A 20,480-nucleotide genomic window follows, 5' to 3' on the forward strand; every position below is an offset into this window, starting at 1 on the left:
ATCTTGAAAGATACCACTACTTATGTGTAAAAATATTTTCATTTGTATAGTGTCTTAGTAGATTTGCTTTTAAAGTTTCATTTGTCCAGATTTAAGCACCGCATCATGTGCCGTCACGAGACTGGGTTCCAGATGGCCACATGGCACTACCAAAAGGGAAGCGCATCATGTACAGTTTATAGCTGTGGTGCATCGTACTGCATCTGCAGCAACAATTTGAGCAGCAGTTGGCACCACTGTGACCCAATAAATTCTTACGAATTGGTTACTTCGACAGCTCTGAGCTAGATGCCTGTAGAGTGCATTGCACTGACCCCAATCCCCCGCCGTTTGTGACTTCACCGGTGTCAATTGAGAGCTCATTCGAGGGCAGGGTGAAGGGAAGTCTGTTGTTTCATGATGAAAGTCTCGTAGGCAGTGATGGCCATGTGCTGGTTAGGAGCATGAGGACTTGCAACCAACGCTGGATCAGCACTTGGAAGTATGGTCTTGGGGTATGATTTTGTATGATAACAGCAGCACTTTTGTGGTTATCCAATGCACGCCGAGAGCAAATTTGTACGTCAATCTAGTGATGTGACCTGTTGTGCTGCCATTCCGTGTGGTGTTTTACAACAGGATAATGCCCACCCACATACATGTTGCCTTAGCCTGCTTGATCCCCAGATTTGTCTCCAATTGAACACAAATGGGACATCAGACAACAATTGCATCATCCACAAACAACATTAATTATATCTGACCAAGTGCAACAGGCATGGAACTCTCCCCCCCCCCACAAACTCACATCTGACACCAGTACAGCACAATGCATTCCTGTTTCTATGTTTGCATTCAACATTTTGGCAGTTACAGAGTTATTAATGTACCAGCGTTTCACATATACAATGGCTTGTCTTGCACCTACATTAACCTGTGATGTTGCAATGTTAAACACTTAAAAATGTTACCTAGGCAAATGTGTTCATGAAATGTCATCATTCTAAATTACTTCTTGATGTTGCAATTTTTTTCCCCATTGGTGTATTTACCGCATGGGTACCCAGTTTTTTAGGAATGGTGTTGAGACAGTGCACAACAGAGTTGTATTATTAGTAGTGTTTATGTCATGACTTGCTGTTAGGTGCTGGTATGGCAGTGAAGGTTTGAAAAACAAGACTCAGTGTGCATTACAGTTGCAGATAGTCAACACTGCTGTCCTTCGCAGGTATTGACACAGTAAAGGGATATGGAGAGGTATTGACACAGTAAAGGGATATGGAGAGATCTTCTTTCTGCACAGGTGTTGAAGAACACAATTTGGAAATTCAAATTAACTGGTGATTTGGGAATTCTCCTAGGAGAAGCCAATGGCCAATTATGCCCCAAATTGTTGAAGTTACTACTGCCATGGCTGAGAATGCTGGACGCAATGTGTGATCTTCAAGCAGTGCACAAGCTGTTAGACAGCTGAACATTCCATGCTCAAGTTGAAATACTTTGGGTAGCAGAAGAGCAACCTCTAGTGTGGTTCCATAGTGTCATGGATGTAGATGATCATCACATAAACACTGTATGCAGATAAAAATGTTATCCTCTCATGTGGAAATTAAGATGTTGCTTTTTATGGTTTATTCTTAATTTTTTGTCTGCATGTCCTTACAAATGAGGGCTGCTAGCAGTTAAAAAAAGCAACTGCCAGTTTTTAAAAACGCCAAAGCCAGCATTCAGGCTTTAAGGTGCTTGACCTATACAGTTTTTCACTTAAAAAACAAATCTGTATATTTGCGAGATGTGTACCACGGTACTTGGCGCTGTCACATCATCACAGCTCCGAAGTTCAAGGCTCCCGACACAACAAACTAATCAGGAGATTTCATATCTCCTTCTGGAATGAAACTTGTGAAGGCTGAAGAGGTATTAAACTTGCAGAATATTTCAAGTCGTGCGGTCAAAGAGAAGTACTCAAGACTGTTGGGCAGAGATGCATCAGTGGCTTCACCTGCACCCAGATGTGACTATGAAACAGGCAATAACAACAATAGTGATGGAGGTTAAGATTGTTTTGAGATGATGTATGCCGTGTACCACATTTTGTCCTTTATCTTTAATAAATAATTTTTAACTTAAGGCAAGTTGTAGGATACTAATTCAGTATGACAACATCTGCATGGAAAATAATATTATGCATTATATTAGTGGTGTTTCTATGGAATTCTGCAAAAACCCCAATAGTCCAATCCATTTTCCTTCTCTACACCTAGGGAATATAATTTGGTGTCACTCAATTAGTTCTGATAATATTCCTGATGCCTAAAGAATATTTAGACAAAAGTAAAATAATTTAGCTATGTACGGGATGAGGATGTGCATGCCCCCCCCCCCCCCCTCCCCACCCCTCAACATTGTGATTTTTTGACTAGTGGGGTTTTTGCCAGCAAGCCCTCAAATGTTCCCATAAGTTTCATTGGCCTACAAGCACTCGTTAATCATCAGGGCCTTTCAGGTAGTGAAACCTTACTTATAAACACCCTGTAGACTAAGAACAGCAAAAGGCTTATAACCCATCCATGGGAACTCAGATATAGATTTGGTTTCCCCTGATGACAGTTATTACAAGCATTACAAGCATGTTTAATTCATCGGTCACCACAGAGGACAGGCTTTACTTTGATCCAAGTTATAATTGTCTTAAACAGGAATGTTTCTCACAATTTGGTGTGTGTGTGTGTGTGTGTGTGTGTGTGTGTGTGTGTGTGTGTGTGTGTGTGTGATTTTAATTCACTGATGAAGGATTCTGTGTGAAAGCTCAGTAATTTCCTTTGCTACTTTCCTGTTCTGTTTGGTTCGGCTAGTAGTAACCTGTTCATGCAAAGATATACGCATAGAGTATTCTGAGAGAAGACTCTTGTATTTAAAAGTATACGTTACTCCCACCAAACTGAATTTATTCAGTTCTCTTGTTTCTCTTTTCCTCTGCAGCCTACAAGCTGTTCCCACTGGATGCCCACCTGAGGCTGATGGTGGATGAGTGCCCCATGCTGCTGGCCGGTAGCATCTTCCAGAGCCACTGGTCTGAGACGCTGTTGGACCACCTCGTGGATATCGAGCCACCGCGTGCCGGCGGGACGCGTCCAGTCGTCGCTTTCAAGTGAGTTATTCAGTTTTCTCCTGTTTGGAAATGTGTTCTTAGCACCAAATGTCACTTTGTCATATTGATTTACTCTCCGTCTGTACGCTTTGTGCCATTGTATTGTAGGTGGTAGGGATACATTCTGCGCTGTTGGCATTTTCGCTTCTTCCTATTCCGTTCGTGGACAGTACGCAGAAAAAAAATCAATACTTTTCTTTACATGCACAGATTTATCTGATTTTAGTGTTTTGGTCATCATGTGAGATGTACTCTCTGATCAGAAGTATCCAGACACCTGTTAGTGAACATTAAAATGGGGTGTGTATACTCTTCATCATTAACAGATTGAAATCTGCTAGGGACATTTTCAATGAGATGTAGAGGATTGGCAACCCATTCCTCCTCCATGACCTGAAAACAGAGGAGGAAAAGATATGGGACGCTGGGGTCGGGAGTGAAGTCGATGTTTTCTGATTCGTCCCACAGGTATTTCGTTGGGGTCTGTTCGGGACTCTGGGTGGCCGACCCACTTCAGAAGTGTTATTGTGCACAAACCATTGTATCGTAGTGACTGCTTTGTTACAGGGTACACTGTCATGCTGAAATAATCACTAACTTTGAACTGTTTCTCTTCTGTATGCAGTACACTATTCTGCAGAATGTGTTAATATCCTTTTCTGAAGCACAGTCAGTGGACTGCACCACAACTGAGAAACATCCCCGTACTGTAATCCACCTCCTCCTCACTTCACCGTTACTACTTCACACGGTGGCAGTTGACGTTCTCCAGGCATTCATGAAACCAAAACACTTGTCAGATTGCCACAGGGTATAGCATGATTTATCACTCCAAATTGCTCATTTCCAGTCATCCACTGTTCAGTGTTATTGCTTTTCACACCACCTCAAGCAAAGCTTAGCATTAACAAATAAATTTGTGGTTTATGAGGAGCTGCTCACCCCATTCTTTCTAACACTCTACAATGTTTTGTTGTAGCTGTACTTCTGGGTAGCATTTCAGAAATCGAGTGATTCTTCCTGCTGATTTCATGTGCTGATTATTTATTTATTTGATCTTGGAGGTTGCTGTCAGTCAGTACTTGATCTAGCTGATCTTGGTGTAGCTATGGTTCTTCATTAGCACTTCTGCTGCAGTTGCATCACCAACAGTTAACTTGGGCAATTGAAAAGGGTTGAAATGTTCCTGTTTGACTTATCACTGTTGTGACAATCAATTACTAATAGACTTTCGATCGACACATTCTACTGTGACTGCTTCTCTACTGATGACACAATACTCCTGCCTCCTTGTATACTGGTGCACCTGCCTCTCGTCACTTCTAGTGGTCAAATCTGTGTTATGAAGTGGTGTCTGGATACATTGGGTCAGAATAGTGTATGCTTTTGCATCTGTGCTGTGGGAGCATCCACTGTATGGTCTGTTGTGTGGGTTATTACTTTCATTTTCTCCCCTCTCCTCTTCCAGTTGTGAAAAATGTGTGGGAAGAATGTCTGTAGGTAAGCCCAGGTGTTAGCTCTAATTTCTTCGGCTGTTGTGGCCATTTTGAAAGATATGTTGCTTATTTTCATTGGCTTATGTCGTACGTTGTTATATTTTGGGGTAACTCTTCCTGTTCTAAAAGGATATTTTTGGCTCGGAAATGGGCAGTTCAGTGGTGTACACTATGTGATCAAGAGTATCCATACACACCCAAAACATATGTTTCTCATTGTAAGTGCGTTGTGCTGCCACCTACTGCCAAGTAGGGCACTCTACAGAACTCACGGACTTCGAATGTGCTCAGGTGATTGGGTGTCACTTGTCATACGTCTGTACGCGAGATTTACACACTCCTAAACATACCTAGATCCATTGTTTCCGAAGTGAAAGTGAAGTGGAAACGGGAAGGGACATGTACAGCACAAAAGGGTATAGACGGACCTCATCTGTTGATTGACAGAGACCACCGACAATTGAAAAGGGTCATAATGTGTACTAGGCAGACATGTATCCAGACCATCACACAGGAATTCCAAACTGCATCACGATCCGCTGCCAGTGCTATGACAGTTAGGCTGAAGGTGAGAAAACTTGGATTTCATGGTTGAGCAGCTGCTCATAAGCCACACATCATGCCAGTGAATGCCAAACGACTCCTCACTTGTTGAAAGGACGCTTGAACAGTGGAAAAACGTTGTATGGAGTGACGAATCATGGTACACAATGTGGCTACCAGATGGTAGGATGTGGGTATGGCGAATTCCTGGTGAACGTCATCTGCCAGTGTGTGTGTGTAGTGCCAGCAGCAGTAAAATTCTGAGGCTGTGGTGTTATGGTGTGGTAGTGTTTTTCATGGAGGGGGCTTGCACCCCTTGTTGTTTCGCGTGGCACTATCATAGCACAGGCCTACATTGATGTTGTAAGCATCTTTTCGCTTCCCACTGTTGAAGAGCAATTCGGGGATGGCAATTGCATCTTTCAACACGATCGAGCACCTGTCCATAATGCACAGCCTGTGACAGAGTGATTACACAACGATCACATCCCTGTAATGGATTGGCCTGCACAGTGTCCTGACCTGAATCCCATAGAACACCTTTGGGATGTTTTAGAATGCTGACTTCGTGCCAGGCCTCACTGACCAACATAGATCTCTCTTAGTGCAGCACTCCATGAAGAATGGGATGCCATTCCCCAAGAAACCTTCCAGCACACCTCATTGAACATGTGGCTGTGAGGGTCATAAAGGCTAGGGGTGTGGCAACACCATGTTGAATTCCAGCATTACTAATGGAGAGTGCCACAAACTTGTAAATCGTTTTCAGCCAGATGTCCGGATACTTCTGATCACATAGTGTAATTCACAAACCTTTTGTCGACCCCTGTTCACGAGACTGGGTGTTTTGACATTGGCCTCTCAAAAAACAACCACACACACACACACACACACACACACACACACACACACACACACACACACACCTTACTGTCATTGGAAACTTTTTCAGTCGATAGAATTGACCATAGTTTGCAAATCCGTCCTGGGAAGGGTTCGACACTGCTGAGGTTTACCCAAGTAATTATTGAATGAAGGTTCGGGAGCCACATCAGTCACAAGTGAATTCCAATTACGTAGTTTTCTTTTTTTTTCCAGTTAGTCTGTCTGGCATTTGCCATTCTTACAGTTAGTTGTCCTGCCAACATACTGATTGTAACTGATCCATTTGTGATGAAGCAGGCAGAATGTGTTTGTTTTCCACTTAACATGTTTCCCTCCCAGTAGAAGCCACTGAGCACATCAGAAAATTACCATAATTTAAAAAATTGAAGAAAGTCAGATGCTTTATTAAACGATTTGTCTGAAGGGAAAAATATATTAGAATCATTTGACATGCCTTTGATGGTGCTTGAAATCGCATGCAGCAAATGAGGTGTTGATTGAGAATGCAAATTCCCTTTCCTGGTATTTGTAGGATTATTTATTGAAAATTTTTTAGACAAAAAAGTTTTTCATATTTTTATTAGACCTTTGTGCACAGATGATAGAACGTGCCAATCGCACAATAGCTGACTGCACTGTCTACATAATCCATCAGATAGATCTTTAAAATTATAATATTCAAAGTTAAACATCAAACTTTGCACTCTGTTGTATCTCATTTGTTGCACATCATTTCGAACAGCATTCAAAGGGCACTTCAAATGTTACACTAATCTGTTTTATTTCTTGTGTTCAGAATGCGTGCTCACTTGCTTTTTAAGTGTCTGCTGTTCTCGTAATGTCTTGAATTTAGTACTTGATTTGAAGGAAGTTATTATGGCAGATAAATATAACACCAGTGCAACGTTTTATGTGCACAATAGCTAGACCCTGGAGACATGAATGTTTTGACTACTCATATTTCCTAGTTTTTCTGTCCTTGAAATGTCCTAGAGTTAGTACTTAGTTCAAAGCAATCCTTTTTCGCACCAGTGCAACTTTTTATGCTTAAAATTGCTATGGCCTGAGGAGGTGAATTTTTTGACACTTCATTTACATAGCTAGCAGCAGCTGTTAGTGAAACATTTAATTTTACTTCAGATCACTAGTTAGATATTTCTTAATTGCCCAGTTCTCACTCTCTGTTTGCCAATGAAAATTCAGATGAAAATCCATTGGGTAATTTGTAGGGAGTAGTGTTTTAAATAAATCTTAAGATTTGACCAAAAAAATATAAAACATGATACCTACGCTATATTGTCTGCTGGATCAAGCTGGAGATGGTGGAATGACAGAAGACAATAGAGAGGCTTATGTTTCCAACAGACTGGGAGAGGTTGGGAAATTGTATGTGGTTGTGGTGGTGGTCTTACATCTACATAGATAGTCCACAAGACAATACTATTCACTTTCTCCTGTTCCCCTCACAAATAGAGAGAGGGAAAAATGTCTATGCCTCTGGATGAGCCCTAATCTCTCTAATCTTATTTTCTGGTCCTTATGCAAAATGTAAATTAGTGGATGTAGAATCTTTCTGCAGTCAGCCTCAAAGAATGGTTCTCTAAACTTTCTCAGTAGTGCTGCTCGAAAATAACGTAGTCTTCCCTCCAGCGATTCCAATCGGACTTCCCAAAGCAACTCCATAGTATTTGCATGTTAGTCGAACCTGCTGGTAATGAATCTAGCAGCCTGCCTCTGAATTGCTTCAGTATCTTCCTTTAATACACTTGGATGGTACTCAACAATGGGTAGCACTATGTGCTAGAGGCAGTCTTCTTTACAGATGAACCACACTTTCCTAATTCTCCCAATAAACTGAACTCGAACATTCGGCTTCCCTACTACAGTCCTTATATCCTCATTTCATTTCATATTGCTTTGCATTGTTATGCCTGGATATTTAATCGACATGACTGTGTCAAGCTGCACACTACTAATGCTGTATTTGACAATTATAGGTTTGTTTTTCCTAATCATGCAGATGATGATGATGATGATGATGACTCCAACTGTAGCATTCTGAAAAACTGTTTAATTTTGCTGTAATGTGGAGAAATACCTAATGTTGAAACTGGGGGTTTGCTAGCTACTACATAAAGTTATGAATTACTGTTTATAAAAAATCTAGTTTGGTACAAAATTGAGGTAAGCTCTTCAGAGAACTTTATTGGTTTTCTACTGAATCCTAATCAAATAAATACCCACTATCATCTGATCATATAAAAGCTGTAAAAGTTCCTAATGCATGGAGTAAACAACCAAAATTGTTGCATAAGTTATTAGAATTTTAGGAAAATGTATGCTCCAGATTTACAGCGTATCAAATATTTATTCAGTAATGTTTCAAGAAATTTTTAAGTCTGATTTGTGTAGTGTGCACCCAGTAGTAGTAGTAGTAGTAGTAGTAGTAGTAGTAGTGTTATTATTTAACTACCCATTAGTTTCTTAACATCCATGTTCCTTTCAACTTGGGTCTTTACTTCTGGAGAGAAATAATGAGACTGTCATAGACTCCACAGTCAGTCGCGAATTTTACAGACTTTAAGCATGAAATTCCTACTAACCTTCTGTAACGATCCACTAGCTAAAGAGGAGTTTTTGAACACTGTAGGTTTCCATTTCACCAGTATATTGGGAAATGTTAGCAGTAGGTGTTGGTGTGAATATGCAGAAAACCAGTCTGTGTTTCATAGTCAACAGCTGTGGTGGTCTGAATAATGCAGTTTGCTGCAGTGTTTATGATATAGAAACAGTAGATTCCTGTACAGTTTTTAAGGTGTTCTGCTATATAGACAACCACTAAACATTGGTACCCAGCTGTTTACATCTTGAATTAAGCACTATCCACCCTTTCTAGCTTCCTGTAATAAACTGTTTTTTCATTTGCAGTCAAACAATGGAAAATCTAGACTAGAATATCAACAATATTATGAAATGTATATATATTGCTATTCACCGTAAGGGTGACACGTTGAGTTGCAGACAGGCCTGGCGAAAAGATTGTTATATCCTTCTTCAGAAAGAAAACGTGCACACCTTACACAAACGACTGCTATCTCTGGCTGCTCTGATTAGAATACCTTCCAGAGCTCGCAGGTGCGTGTGTGTGTGTGTGTGTGTGTGTGTGTGTGTGTGTGTGTGTGTGTGTGTGTGTGTGTGTGTGTGTGTGTGTGTGTGTGCGCGCGCGCTCTTTTTCTTTCTGGAGAAGGCTTTGGCCATACGCTCACTTGTCATTTTGTTGTGGCTGTCTGCGACTCATTTGAATTTTCTAATTTTGATGCTCAGATTTTTATATGTACGAGGTGTGATCAAAAAGCAATGGCATTTTTGTTTTCCATAAAGAATCATTTATTCTTCATAGTCAAAAACTTTGTCCCCTTTCAAGTAATTCTCCTGAAAAATTGGGCCAGTGCTTTTGCCAATCCTGGAAGAATTTTTAACTCGCCTTTTGTTATTATGGTGTTCAGCTCCTTTGGCGATTCTCCAGCATATATCTTAATGCAATTTCCATGAATGGTTTTTCCAAAATTGTCAGTTTCCTTTAGTTTGGTTCAGGCAAACAGCACAGAACTTCCAAATAGTATTCCTTATTGACTGTATAACCATAAGGCAGGAACTCATGATGTGCTTTCACATTGTAATCTAATTTTTTTCAATCTAGTCTCTTCTGGCAGTTTGCACTGGGACGATTAGACGTAGGTTTCAATGTCATACTTGTATAACCATGTTGTGTCACCTGTTATGGTCTTCTTTACAAGTTCTGGATCATTTTCAACTTCATTTGGCACTTCCTGAGCGATGTGTACTCAACATCATTTTTGGTCAAAATTTTTCAGAACAAACTTTGCTGCTACACATTTCATGTCCAAAACACGTGAAAAAATTGCATGGCATGAGCCAAAGCGTATGCTGACATCATCGGCAACTTTTCCTATGACGATTCGCTAATTTTCAAGAACTATTTTCTTTACTTCATCCATAGTGTTGTCAGTAATTGATGTACTAGGGCAACCAGAGCAGTTGTAGTCTTAAATTTTTTTTTTACCTTCTTTGAAACGTTTATACCATTCTTAAGCTCTTGTCTCAATCATACTAGATTCGACAAAAGCCACAGTCAACATTTTGAATGTGGTGGTGCACTTTATTCCATTTATCAAGCAAAATCTAATGCAAATTCTTTGATCCATCTCTTTCAAAAGTAAAAATTTGCAGAGCACTAGGAAACACACACAACCTTTAGACTGTCAACAATAAAGTATGTATTCAAAACAGCTGAAAATGCAAATCTATATCCAGAACATGTGAACCAACAAGATAAAAGAAAAGAATTGAAAATTGTCTGCATAAACCCTGTGAAATTATTAAATTCCTGTTACTTTGTCACACCTCATAAATGGGAAGAAAACTGTTTTACATAATTTTTGTAATAATCACACTTTGAATTAAGTCTTTCATCTCCTTAAGAGTATCGTAATCAGCAGACACTGTTGTAGAAATCCTCAGTTTGTATGGTAAAAATGTACAATTAAAATTAAACAGGGCCTGTTTCTGTATTTGTAATTTTGGAAGATTTGTAATGCAGGGCAGCTGCGAAGTGCCTGCTTCTGTAGCTTGAAATTAGTTTTAAAAATAGTATTCTTGTAAACTTTAGTGGTAAGCTCTGGTAATAAATGTCTCTTGGTTCTGGAGATAAGTCAGTGAATTTTCAAGCGCATTCCTTGTCCTCAGAGCTGCACACAAGGGCCAGTTTCTCTTCTCGTGCGGAGCTTGTGGGCAGTCCGTTTGTGTGGCATCAAACATTTCACACTTAGGTGAGTGGGACAACCGGCAGCCATTCCTGTGCCAGTACTGTGGCGAGTCATTTGTACGCCTTGCGAATTTGTCGACATTGAAATGTATAAATCCGCTTGTCACAAAATTAGGCATTCGAGACGGTTATCGGCACGTGCCGAATCTCTCGCAGACCTCGTGTCAAAAATGTTGAAGCCTAATTTTAGTGACCTATTAAAAATAAGTCAGGTGAAGTTTGAAACTTTGTTGCTGCTATTTAATGAAGATTGTGTAAAAGATGCGTGAGGAGACCACTGTGAGAAGTGTGTTTGGGATTTGAGTGTTTTCGTACACTGCCTGTGTTATGTTTATGGGTATCCCCCAGTGTTTTTGTACTTCAGTCATTTAGATTACCTTAGAAATTGGAGCAGAGATGGGTGGCAACAATGACTAATTAGTAAAAGTATTCCCATTTTTAATGTGTATTGATGAACAGAAAGTAAAAGCAAATCGTAAATACTCAGGGAAATGTTGTTGTTAAAATACATGTAAATAATAAGAATAAGTAGTTAGTTTTCATCCTTCTCTTTTTCATTGGAAATTGGCTAATAGGAGCAATCTGCAGAATCTGTAAAGCTGTCAGTCAGTCACTGTAGATAATAGTTCTCTGCAGATAAACTGAAAGTCTGCCTGTAGTGATGTTGAGTAATTTATTAGTGATTTAATTACCAAAAACTGTAGAAGCACATTTGTATTTTTAATGCAAATTAGTGTCAGCATAACACTTCAGACAACAATAGTATAAAATAAACGTTTGGCTCTTAATATGGCTCTTCAGAGGGGGGGGGGGGGGGGGGGGGGGGAGAGAGAGAGAGAGAGAGAGAGAGAGAGAGAGAGAGAGAGAGAGAGAGAGAGACTGTTTGCCTGTGAAATCTTCACCACGATTTCAGTCTCATTTTTCGGTTGTCAGCCTCTCAATGCTTCTACTATTGAGTAGTTTCCTTTGCTAATGCCATTATGTTTTTAATCCAGTTGTAAATAAATAGTTCGATAGTAATCATAAAGGGTCTCCAGATAAATAGGCCATCAGATCACAAACGTACATTCTCTCAGAAATTTAAGAAGGAAACTATAATGAAATTTATTGTTGTTTAACACAAACACAATATTTTGTGAACTGTGGCTCTAACTTAGCCTAATTTCTCAAATATTTATAACTCAGGTTACATCTGTATGTAGATTTTGTAAATCTCAACAAAGAAAATGTTTGTGCCTGCTTGTAGGTTGGGCCAAATACAGATAACAAACATCATGCTAGGTCTTTGATCTTGGGGTAGCTTTCTTCAGGAAGAAATTTCTAAAACTGAACAAGGCTTCTTGCTTTCAACTTGGCCACAAGGTATCATCAGTGTACAGTTCTTATTTTAGTGCTGCCTGGAACATTTTCCACTTCACACAAAAAGGATTTGTGGAAAGTTTTGAGCTCCTTGGTATGAGCATCCACCTCATAGGACCTGCACCAAAAGTTCTAATTATTGCCTCCTGTCCCTATTTCATGTTCAGTTCTGACCCTTAACATTTTCCACTGCAAAATTTTAATGTGACTTTAGCCAAACCATACAGCAGACAATATAAAATACTGGATGGCCGGACATGTCATTAAGGTTTTAAGTTAATTTATAGGTTCTAGTTGCAAAATCTTTTATTCTCACTTTTATGGGAAATTGTGTGTTGAATGAATATGTTAATACCAGCTTAGTTTTGCACAGTCAGATTGTTATATGCTATGAAACAGCAGCCAATTTACTAAAGAGTACATTATACAAAATTTTAATTCCTTTTCACAATAAAATAGAAAAAAGCAACAGAAATTATTAGCCAGTTCAGTTTGTCAGTTTTTATATGTGAAAGCTTCCGAAACAATTCTTGTATTTAAGCACAAAAATACATCACATTTTTGACACTTCTCATATGATGTCATCTCAATACATATCTTAGATCTCGTTCGTTTCCTTCCGTATATGCCAGCGAACATACTTGTCCTTTTGGCAGCTTATAACTGGCAGAGGCTGTGCGCATTCCTCTTCTTTTTTGATATGTCATCTTTACTTAGGCGTCCTTGCTTGGTTGGTCTTTCCCTGCCAATACTAGTCTACTTGCGGTTTGTGCTTGGAATTTATGCAGCGAAATGTGTCGTTCTTGAAGAAACTTACAGTTGTTGTAACTACTGCAACTGTAATTGTGCACCAGAAGATATATTAATACCACCTCGATTTTATGTGGGATTTATATAGTGATGATAGCATGTCCATCAGATCAATACTACTGATAACAGATATTGCAAGTGGGGATAACAGGTGGTCTTAATTCTCGCACATATTCTCATGATTTGTCCCGTCTGTTTGCCTTATTTTGGGGCTCAACACCAGTGAAGGATGACAGCAGAGTGACGTGTTTGTCATAGCATCTCAATACAGTGAAATGTCCTGTGTGGTTTACTAGACTTGCTATTGCTCTTAGTCCTTTGGCCTTCATGTCTTTTTCGTTGGGCAGGTCACAATCTTTCAGCCTATATGCTCTTATTGTTCCAGTGAAATAGGTGCCTCTGTTCAACAAATACTGAACAAGAATATTGTAAAAGTTTTCAGCATATACCTTGAAACTGTAATTTCCTGGCAACATGATCTGTTAATTTTACAACTAATTCATGCATGAGCCCTTTCCCTTCTTCTCTCTTCCTTTTTAAATTTTTTCCTGCTGCGCCCTGATAAATGCCAAAGTCGTATAAGTAGCCAGAAGCTCATGGCTCTCCTCCACATATTGAGGCCCCATCTTATAGATTTGTTTTGCATAAATTGTTTCATAGTGCTTCTACCTTTAAAAGCAATCATTACTTCATTGATGCTGTGGTGTTCCTCTGGAACTTCTTTCAAACATTTTTTTGAGTTGACTCAGTCAAGGTCAAATTTTCCAGAGCTTATCTTTAGTTCGTTTTGTCAGTTGATGATAAATTATTCTTGAAGTAGAGGATGCTCAACAATTTTTCAAATATGTTTCATGCTGTAACATAACAAATCAATGGGTGGGCGATATGGGTCTCCAGTAGCAGCAAATGCAAGGCATTTGAGCAAGTCCCATTCCCAGGTACATGCCTAACATTTGTTCCAGTTCCAACTTCTGGTCATAGTTGTTCCAGCCTTTTATGTCCTGTACTGATTTGATCAGTCTAACGAGTTGTGAAGTGTATCATCTGTCATCAGAGTTCTGAAATATTCCAGAGGACTCATTAGTCCAGTAGAAGTCAATACAGGAATAGTAACAATGGCCAATGACTGTAGCAAAATCTCCCTTCTTCCACTGTAGTTGATCAGACTTTTCTCAAAATTGCAGTCCTCCTGTATTCAGCCAAACACCTTCAACATCATTTTCAGCAGGAAAAGGAATATTAAGGGGATACTTGTTCACGTGCTGACAAGTATCGTGTCATAACTGCAATTGTTTCATAAGCGATCGTCACCCCCACCACCTTAGTAAAAATATTTTTTTGTCACTGACATCAGGCTTGCCCAGAATAGTGTGTCTTCAGTGGATAGCTACAAAAATGATAAACTGTGATTGTAACTTCAGTTTCATCACAAGTTCTATTGTTTCACGAAATAAAGTAGTTTGGGATTCATTCATAACTGTGTTACTCATTGCCCAATGTAACACATTTGTCACATGCATTTGCTACCCCTATTACAGCACAGTGCAGAATAGTTATTCCATTCCCAAACCATATTTAGTATTTGCGATATGGCAACATAAAATAATATATCAGAATAGTGCAACAAACAGTAGTAATACAAAGACAGTGAATGCAACGATGTTACCTGGCATGACATAGCTGTTCACAGCAGTGGTCAGATGACGAAACTACATTGGTGCACTGTGTCTGCACTGCTGATTCATATGAATGCCACCAGAGATCCCTAGGGAGGTGGTGTTATCAGATGTCACACAAGGCACTAAGCTGAAAGGAGACACACATTGTAGTCTCTGTAGCCCTTCAGACCCAGTATGACATCACGCAGGACACTAGAGAGTTAGATAATATTACTCATTCTGGACTTAGGAATAGTCTGTGTTTATTTGCTGTTCTATTTCAAACTGAAACAGTTTGCAAATTTGGCATTTCATAGTTGTAATTTATTTATTGATTTTGGATGTGACTGCTTGTAGCTCTATCATGACACTGCTTAAAAAAAACCGTCAGTGAAACTAGAACCGTGACCCAAAGCAGTTCTCATTTCAGACGCAAACAAATTATCTCAGTGCCACTGAAGCACTGTTGTAGTTCTCTCTTCCTTATTGTCCCAACGGCGGCTAGAAATGATCAACTAAATCGTAAAAGACTAGAATAGTTGTAATTTCTGCATAGAAAGACCTCCCTGGACTCGAAAGCTGACTTCCCTGGACTCAAAAGCATAATTTGATATACCGATGTCCCACCTTTAAAGAAAATAACTCAGATTATTCATTCAAACTGAAAGGAAATATCAAGTGAATTTCTCAGCGTATTTGTGTGTCATCCAGGAAGTAACTCAGTAGCCACAGTGTTACTAATCGTATTCTGTGTTATCAATTTTGTTATATTACGAGCAGGAAGAATTTGTTTTGCCAGAGGATGTGAAGCCTGGTGTGGAAGTGAGCACCTCTTGTATCTGAAAGACACAGCAAATGAAGGCCTGAATACAAAAAGTATATGGCAATGGATTTTATTTGCCTTTCAGAACTAAAGCATAGTTACTAATAATATTCAGATGCTGTGACTGCAGATGAAACAACTGTCACAATTATTTCTGTTCTTCTGTTGTAAGTGCATTGAAAACTGAAAAGCTAATTCACCAAATGTGATCCACATGTCTGGAGAGTCGAGTGGTTACACTGCGTACATTGAGAGGAAGTATTGGCTTTTGATATTTACAGACTTTGGAAATGTTTTTGTGAAGAATATTGTCATTGGCACCATCCCTGAAACAGAACAACACAAATGAAAGAACAGCTCAGCTTTCATTGTGAAATGTGAACATCCAAGGAGATGCTTTGTAAGCTAGAAATAACTTCACATTCCAAAGTAAGAATGAGTTGAAAAGTGGGCTCAGAAAACAATTTCAAGATTGACACCAGCAAATATGTGCGTTGTAAGTTCAATTCGAGCTTCTGCTAATATGAAAGGAAAAGCAGTTGTCATCAGGACAAGAAATAAGGTATGAAAAATCCAGACAATAAGTCTGGAATAAGCAAAACTGTCATTAAGCTTATAAATTCTAAAGAATGGCATGTAGCTACCCATAGTGGTTACAATGTAACCAATACCCATGTTTTGTCAGTAAAAGCGAAGAGCATCCATGCTGAAGAGCTTTTTCAGCTTGCATTACACTTAGACAGCAAGATATCGAGATGACAATACATTCACCATATTGAGCATTGTGCTAATTATTATGCAGTGCTTCAGCTGGTGCATGATGTTATTAATGGAGTCCCTGGTGGTATTATCTATGAATGATGCCTCTATCCTGCTACAATATTCAGATGATATTTGATAAAGGTGTAATAAGACAAAAATGCTGGGCAGACAGTTTTAGTACTTGCAGAGACTATTTATACACTGCTGATTCATGATGTTAAACTCCAATTGTGTTGGATTGTAGCTGAGACTTATTTTCTGCTTATGAAAGAGTTGCTCAGCAGTGGGTGAAGAGCATCCACACCCAGGTACCCCGCACATAACACACACCCATAATGTGCCAGTTAATTGCAGTGAAATGCCATATGCTCTCATCTTTCTGGCAGTGTCCCTTTTTTTGCAGTAGATCATCATCTCATTTTGGAAGTGATAGACAATTGATAAAGTGATACAGTCCACCACACCCAACTACTGTGAATGTTTCTTAAAATATGACACTGGATGCTGTACCTCTTTGGCTCCATGTTGGCTTTTTTGAGTGGTTATTCTACTGTCAATACTAATATTTTACTGTGGTGTACATCCAGTGTCTCCAGCCTTCCAGCTCCACCATTCAAAATACAGTGAAAATGAGGGACATAAATGATCTTATGACTGATAATATTATAGTAGTAAGTGGCAAAATGAGGTAAACTGTCATCTGACAATTATGAACTCGAGTATTTCATAGGATTCCTTAAGTAGATTTCATTGCTGCTGTTTTCAGTTAAAATAGAGGAAGAGAAAAACATATTTGGATTTAAACATACGTTTGTAGTGAGATCTGAATGTATGGCTGCAGTTGCAGCAGTACTGAAGTAGTGAGATGTTGCGAGAATGCGAACATTCTCTCATTCCTTTGGTACAGGGTACTCTCCAACCTTACATGTCCACACACCATAATGAATAAGGTAACACAAGATTCATTCACAATAAAAACTCGCATCCATAAATAAGTATTTGTGAGCAGTAGTTATGCACGAAAGAAGAGACTGTTGGTTTTATGTTTCCAACCACGCCATCCCTCGAAGTTGTCCCGGGTGCTCTGTAAATGTGGTGTAGGCTGCCAGGATGGAGGGCCCTAAAATATTTATCACTTCTCAGTGCTGTAATATGATAGAACAAAATGAATTATATACTTCTCACAAAAGCTACTGACTTGTCGTGCTACTATCGAGTGCAGAAAACCTCTTTAGTTCCTTTCATGTTATAACGGCCCCCTGCCTTAATATGATGAAAATTCAGTTTTATGCTAGTAAATAAAATGTCACATGCTTTAGGAGACTATAATTTATCATCGAAACATTTCAAAGATGTTCACAGGGTGCTCTTCACAACGCTGAATAATACTGTTTCAAAGATAAAGTTTATGGCTCTTCACTTTTTTGTGTAGGGTATAATATATTTATAAGAAGTCCAGATTTAAAAAAAGGTAAGGCTGGAGACATCTAGTAGTTTTATAAAAGTAATCATACGTTTTTATTCCTCTTTAAAAAACACACGTAAAGTTTACATGGCGTCTCTGACAAAACAGTTACATCTTCTGCATCAACCTCTTTGGTTCTGCGATCCACACGTTTACATGCAATTGAATTAGCCGGCACTAAAAACACTGACTGATGTAACTTTCACAACTACACTGAGCCAACTGCCTGCTGGTCTTTGACAGTGCGTGTATTTATAACCTTCCAAAGAGATCAACAAATTCTCTCTCTTTTTTGAGTCAATTAAATTGTTATTAAATTAATTATCTACATGAAATAGTTATGAATGATTCTGGTGCTGAGATGTGTAGATTAAAAACATAAATGGTGGATTTTACAAATAATTACAAGTGTCAACCAAGTGAAATTGCTGGATTACAAAGTGTTGAATATGACCTTTCTCATTTGCATAATACTGGGGTTAAAAAGTGCAAATCTGTAAATTGCGTGAGTATACAGTACAAAAGTATTATTAAACTTATTTGTTTTTCATACTAAGTGTAGTGAATAATCAGGTTTTCCTGGCCAAATTTTATAACGAGCAATTTCGTAGTCACATATGCTGACACTTTGAATAAGCCTATATGAGCGAAAAACATAACAGTTCCTAATTAAATATTCGTGTTAAAACAGTTTAAATAACTGTACCTTGCTTTTGCAATCTCTTTTGGATCGAAATATTGTATATTAATGACATTGAAAAACATTGCATCATAATTGCACCCATACGAAATTTAACTAATTTGAGTTTAATTTACTGAAAAATTGTAACTTCCGTACTTCTTTTCCCTCCTATCGGGATCATTACAGTGTGTACCTCCTGCATCATAACTGTGAACTATATGGCCACTGCGCTACTTTCACTACCTTGGAACAAAGCTCACATTAAGTGTATAGGAGGTATGCAAAAAAAACTTCAAAATAGATTTCCCCAGAAACTCGGAGCCATTGGATGAAAAGCTGCAAGTCACTTACTCAATACAGGTGGCTCTACAATATACCTAATACTTACCAAAATTTCTGATTTACAGAGCTAATGGTCTCCTTTTCTGATAGAGAAACTGGTTGACAGTTTGAACTTGTGTGTTTGCAACAATGCTGCACAAATAAATCCCATTGATGGCGTAACAGGTAGCAACTGTACATGGGAAGCTGAGGCATATGGCTCTAGTGCCAACAATATAAAAATTGTCACATTGTGTGATGCTAATACCAGAACGAACATTAAATATATGTTTTAGTGGTGCAAATATACTCTGTATCAGATTTGTGAATGACATAACAATAACAAAATAAGTGACTATCTAAAATCTATGAAAAAACTTTTACTTTATTTGCTGTCCATACCTGCAGGAAACAGATGTCGCCTTTAGGACACAGCATCTCAACACTTCGCTTCTGATATCTCCAGAATATTAACATAGGCTTCTGCTTTGAGAATGCCTTCAATTTGTCATAGGGGCACTGCTCCCCGAGCAGAGATATAGCCCCAAACGACAAAAGAATAGCGTCCACTTCTTTCTCTTTCCACAGGATACCTTGGACTAAACCACTCTCATCGCAGGCAGCACACCTAGTAATATCAAAACTATGTAATGTTGATAAAACATCTCACAAATTCAATGAAAACATTTATTGAACAAATACAGTGTCATAAAAGTGTAACTATAAAAGGAGGAAAACCAATTTTATAAAGGGTGTTCTGTACGGCAATAACGTGAAGCCAGTTTTACCTAAATCGCTTGTATATATGAAACTATACACAATTAATTTACTGACATCTAACATGAACTGGGGCATTGCTCAGGAAGAAAAGATTTTCTCATCTGAAAATATGACTCCCCAGTCAAAGGCAATGTATTCTTCCACGAAAGCTGTGTGATCGCTCTTCTGATACATAGTGAACCATTCCTTTATAACAGTTCTTTGGTATAAGAATCCATTATCTTTCGACCTCCTCCTCACAGTTTTGCACTGCCAAGAAACTCTGAAATCTCTCCTAGGTGCCAGCAACCAATGAACAGATGGGCGCATATGTTGTCAGACATCAAATGTCTCTCTCACTGGACACACAGGATCATCCACCTCCACCGTTATGCCCTGTACAACCAGTGGTGACATATTCTCAAACCTATGCAATGTAATGCAGCTATTTAGTGTGTGTTTAGAGTGACCACGACAGCATTATCAGCGCCCTCATTTAAACAGACCACCTCATAAGCTGATAGGAGGAACACAAATTTATTCAATAAAAATTAAAGGTTTACCGGTTATTTAATGAGAAGGAAAAAAGTTTGGTACAATATTGAATAAATAAATATCATTATGAGGTAACCTTAATCTGACAATACAGATTACAGTAAATATCAGTGTGAAGTATTTTATTGGCGCGGCAAGCTATAAAATTAATATTCACCCAAACTGTGTCCTGCACATTATGTTAATTAAATTCGTGGGAAATGTATCACATCTGTAATGTATTTAGCAAAAACAGTGCAGTATAGATATTGCGACAAATGCAGTGTTAAACAGTGCCCAATGTGTTCACGTTGATCGACCAACGGACACTCCAGCACACACTGAAATACAAACAGGAAGACATCATCTTGGCCTTTAACGCAGTGTGCTGACATTAGTATGTGCGC

The 20,480-nt window shown here is 38.8% G+C and overlaps 1 protein-coding gene across 3 annotated transcripts in view; it reads left to right on the forward strand.

The window, feature by feature from the left end:
- Positions 1 to 20,480, forward strand: part of LOC124717120 (histone acetyltransferase Tip60-like) — a 105,235-nt gene that overhangs the window by 63,453 nt on the left and 21,302 nt on the right. For 2 of the 3 annotated variants that reach the window (XM_047243849.1, XM_047243851.1), the window contains 2 exons: positions 2,962 to 3,130; positions 10,822 to 11,649. In XM_047243849.1, the coding sequence (XP_047099805.1) occupies positions 2,962 to 3,130; positions 10,822 to 11,077 (425 nt within the window). In that variant the 3' untranslated portion in view covers positions 11,078 to 11,649. Of the gene's footprint in view, positions 1 to 2,961; positions 3,131 to 10,821; positions 11,650 to 20,480 lie in introns of those variants that run through there. The other variant, XM_047243850.1, reaches the window with a different exon arrangement.

This window comes from Schistocerca piceifrons, chromosome 9 (genome assembly GCF_021461385.2).
Source record: "Schistocerca piceifrons isolate TAMUIC-IGC-003096 chromosome 9, iqSchPice1.1, whole genome shotgun sequence".
Classification (NCBI taxonomy): domain Eukaryota; kingdom Metazoa; phylum Arthropoda; class Insecta; order Orthoptera; family Acrididae; genus Schistocerca; species Schistocerca piceifrons.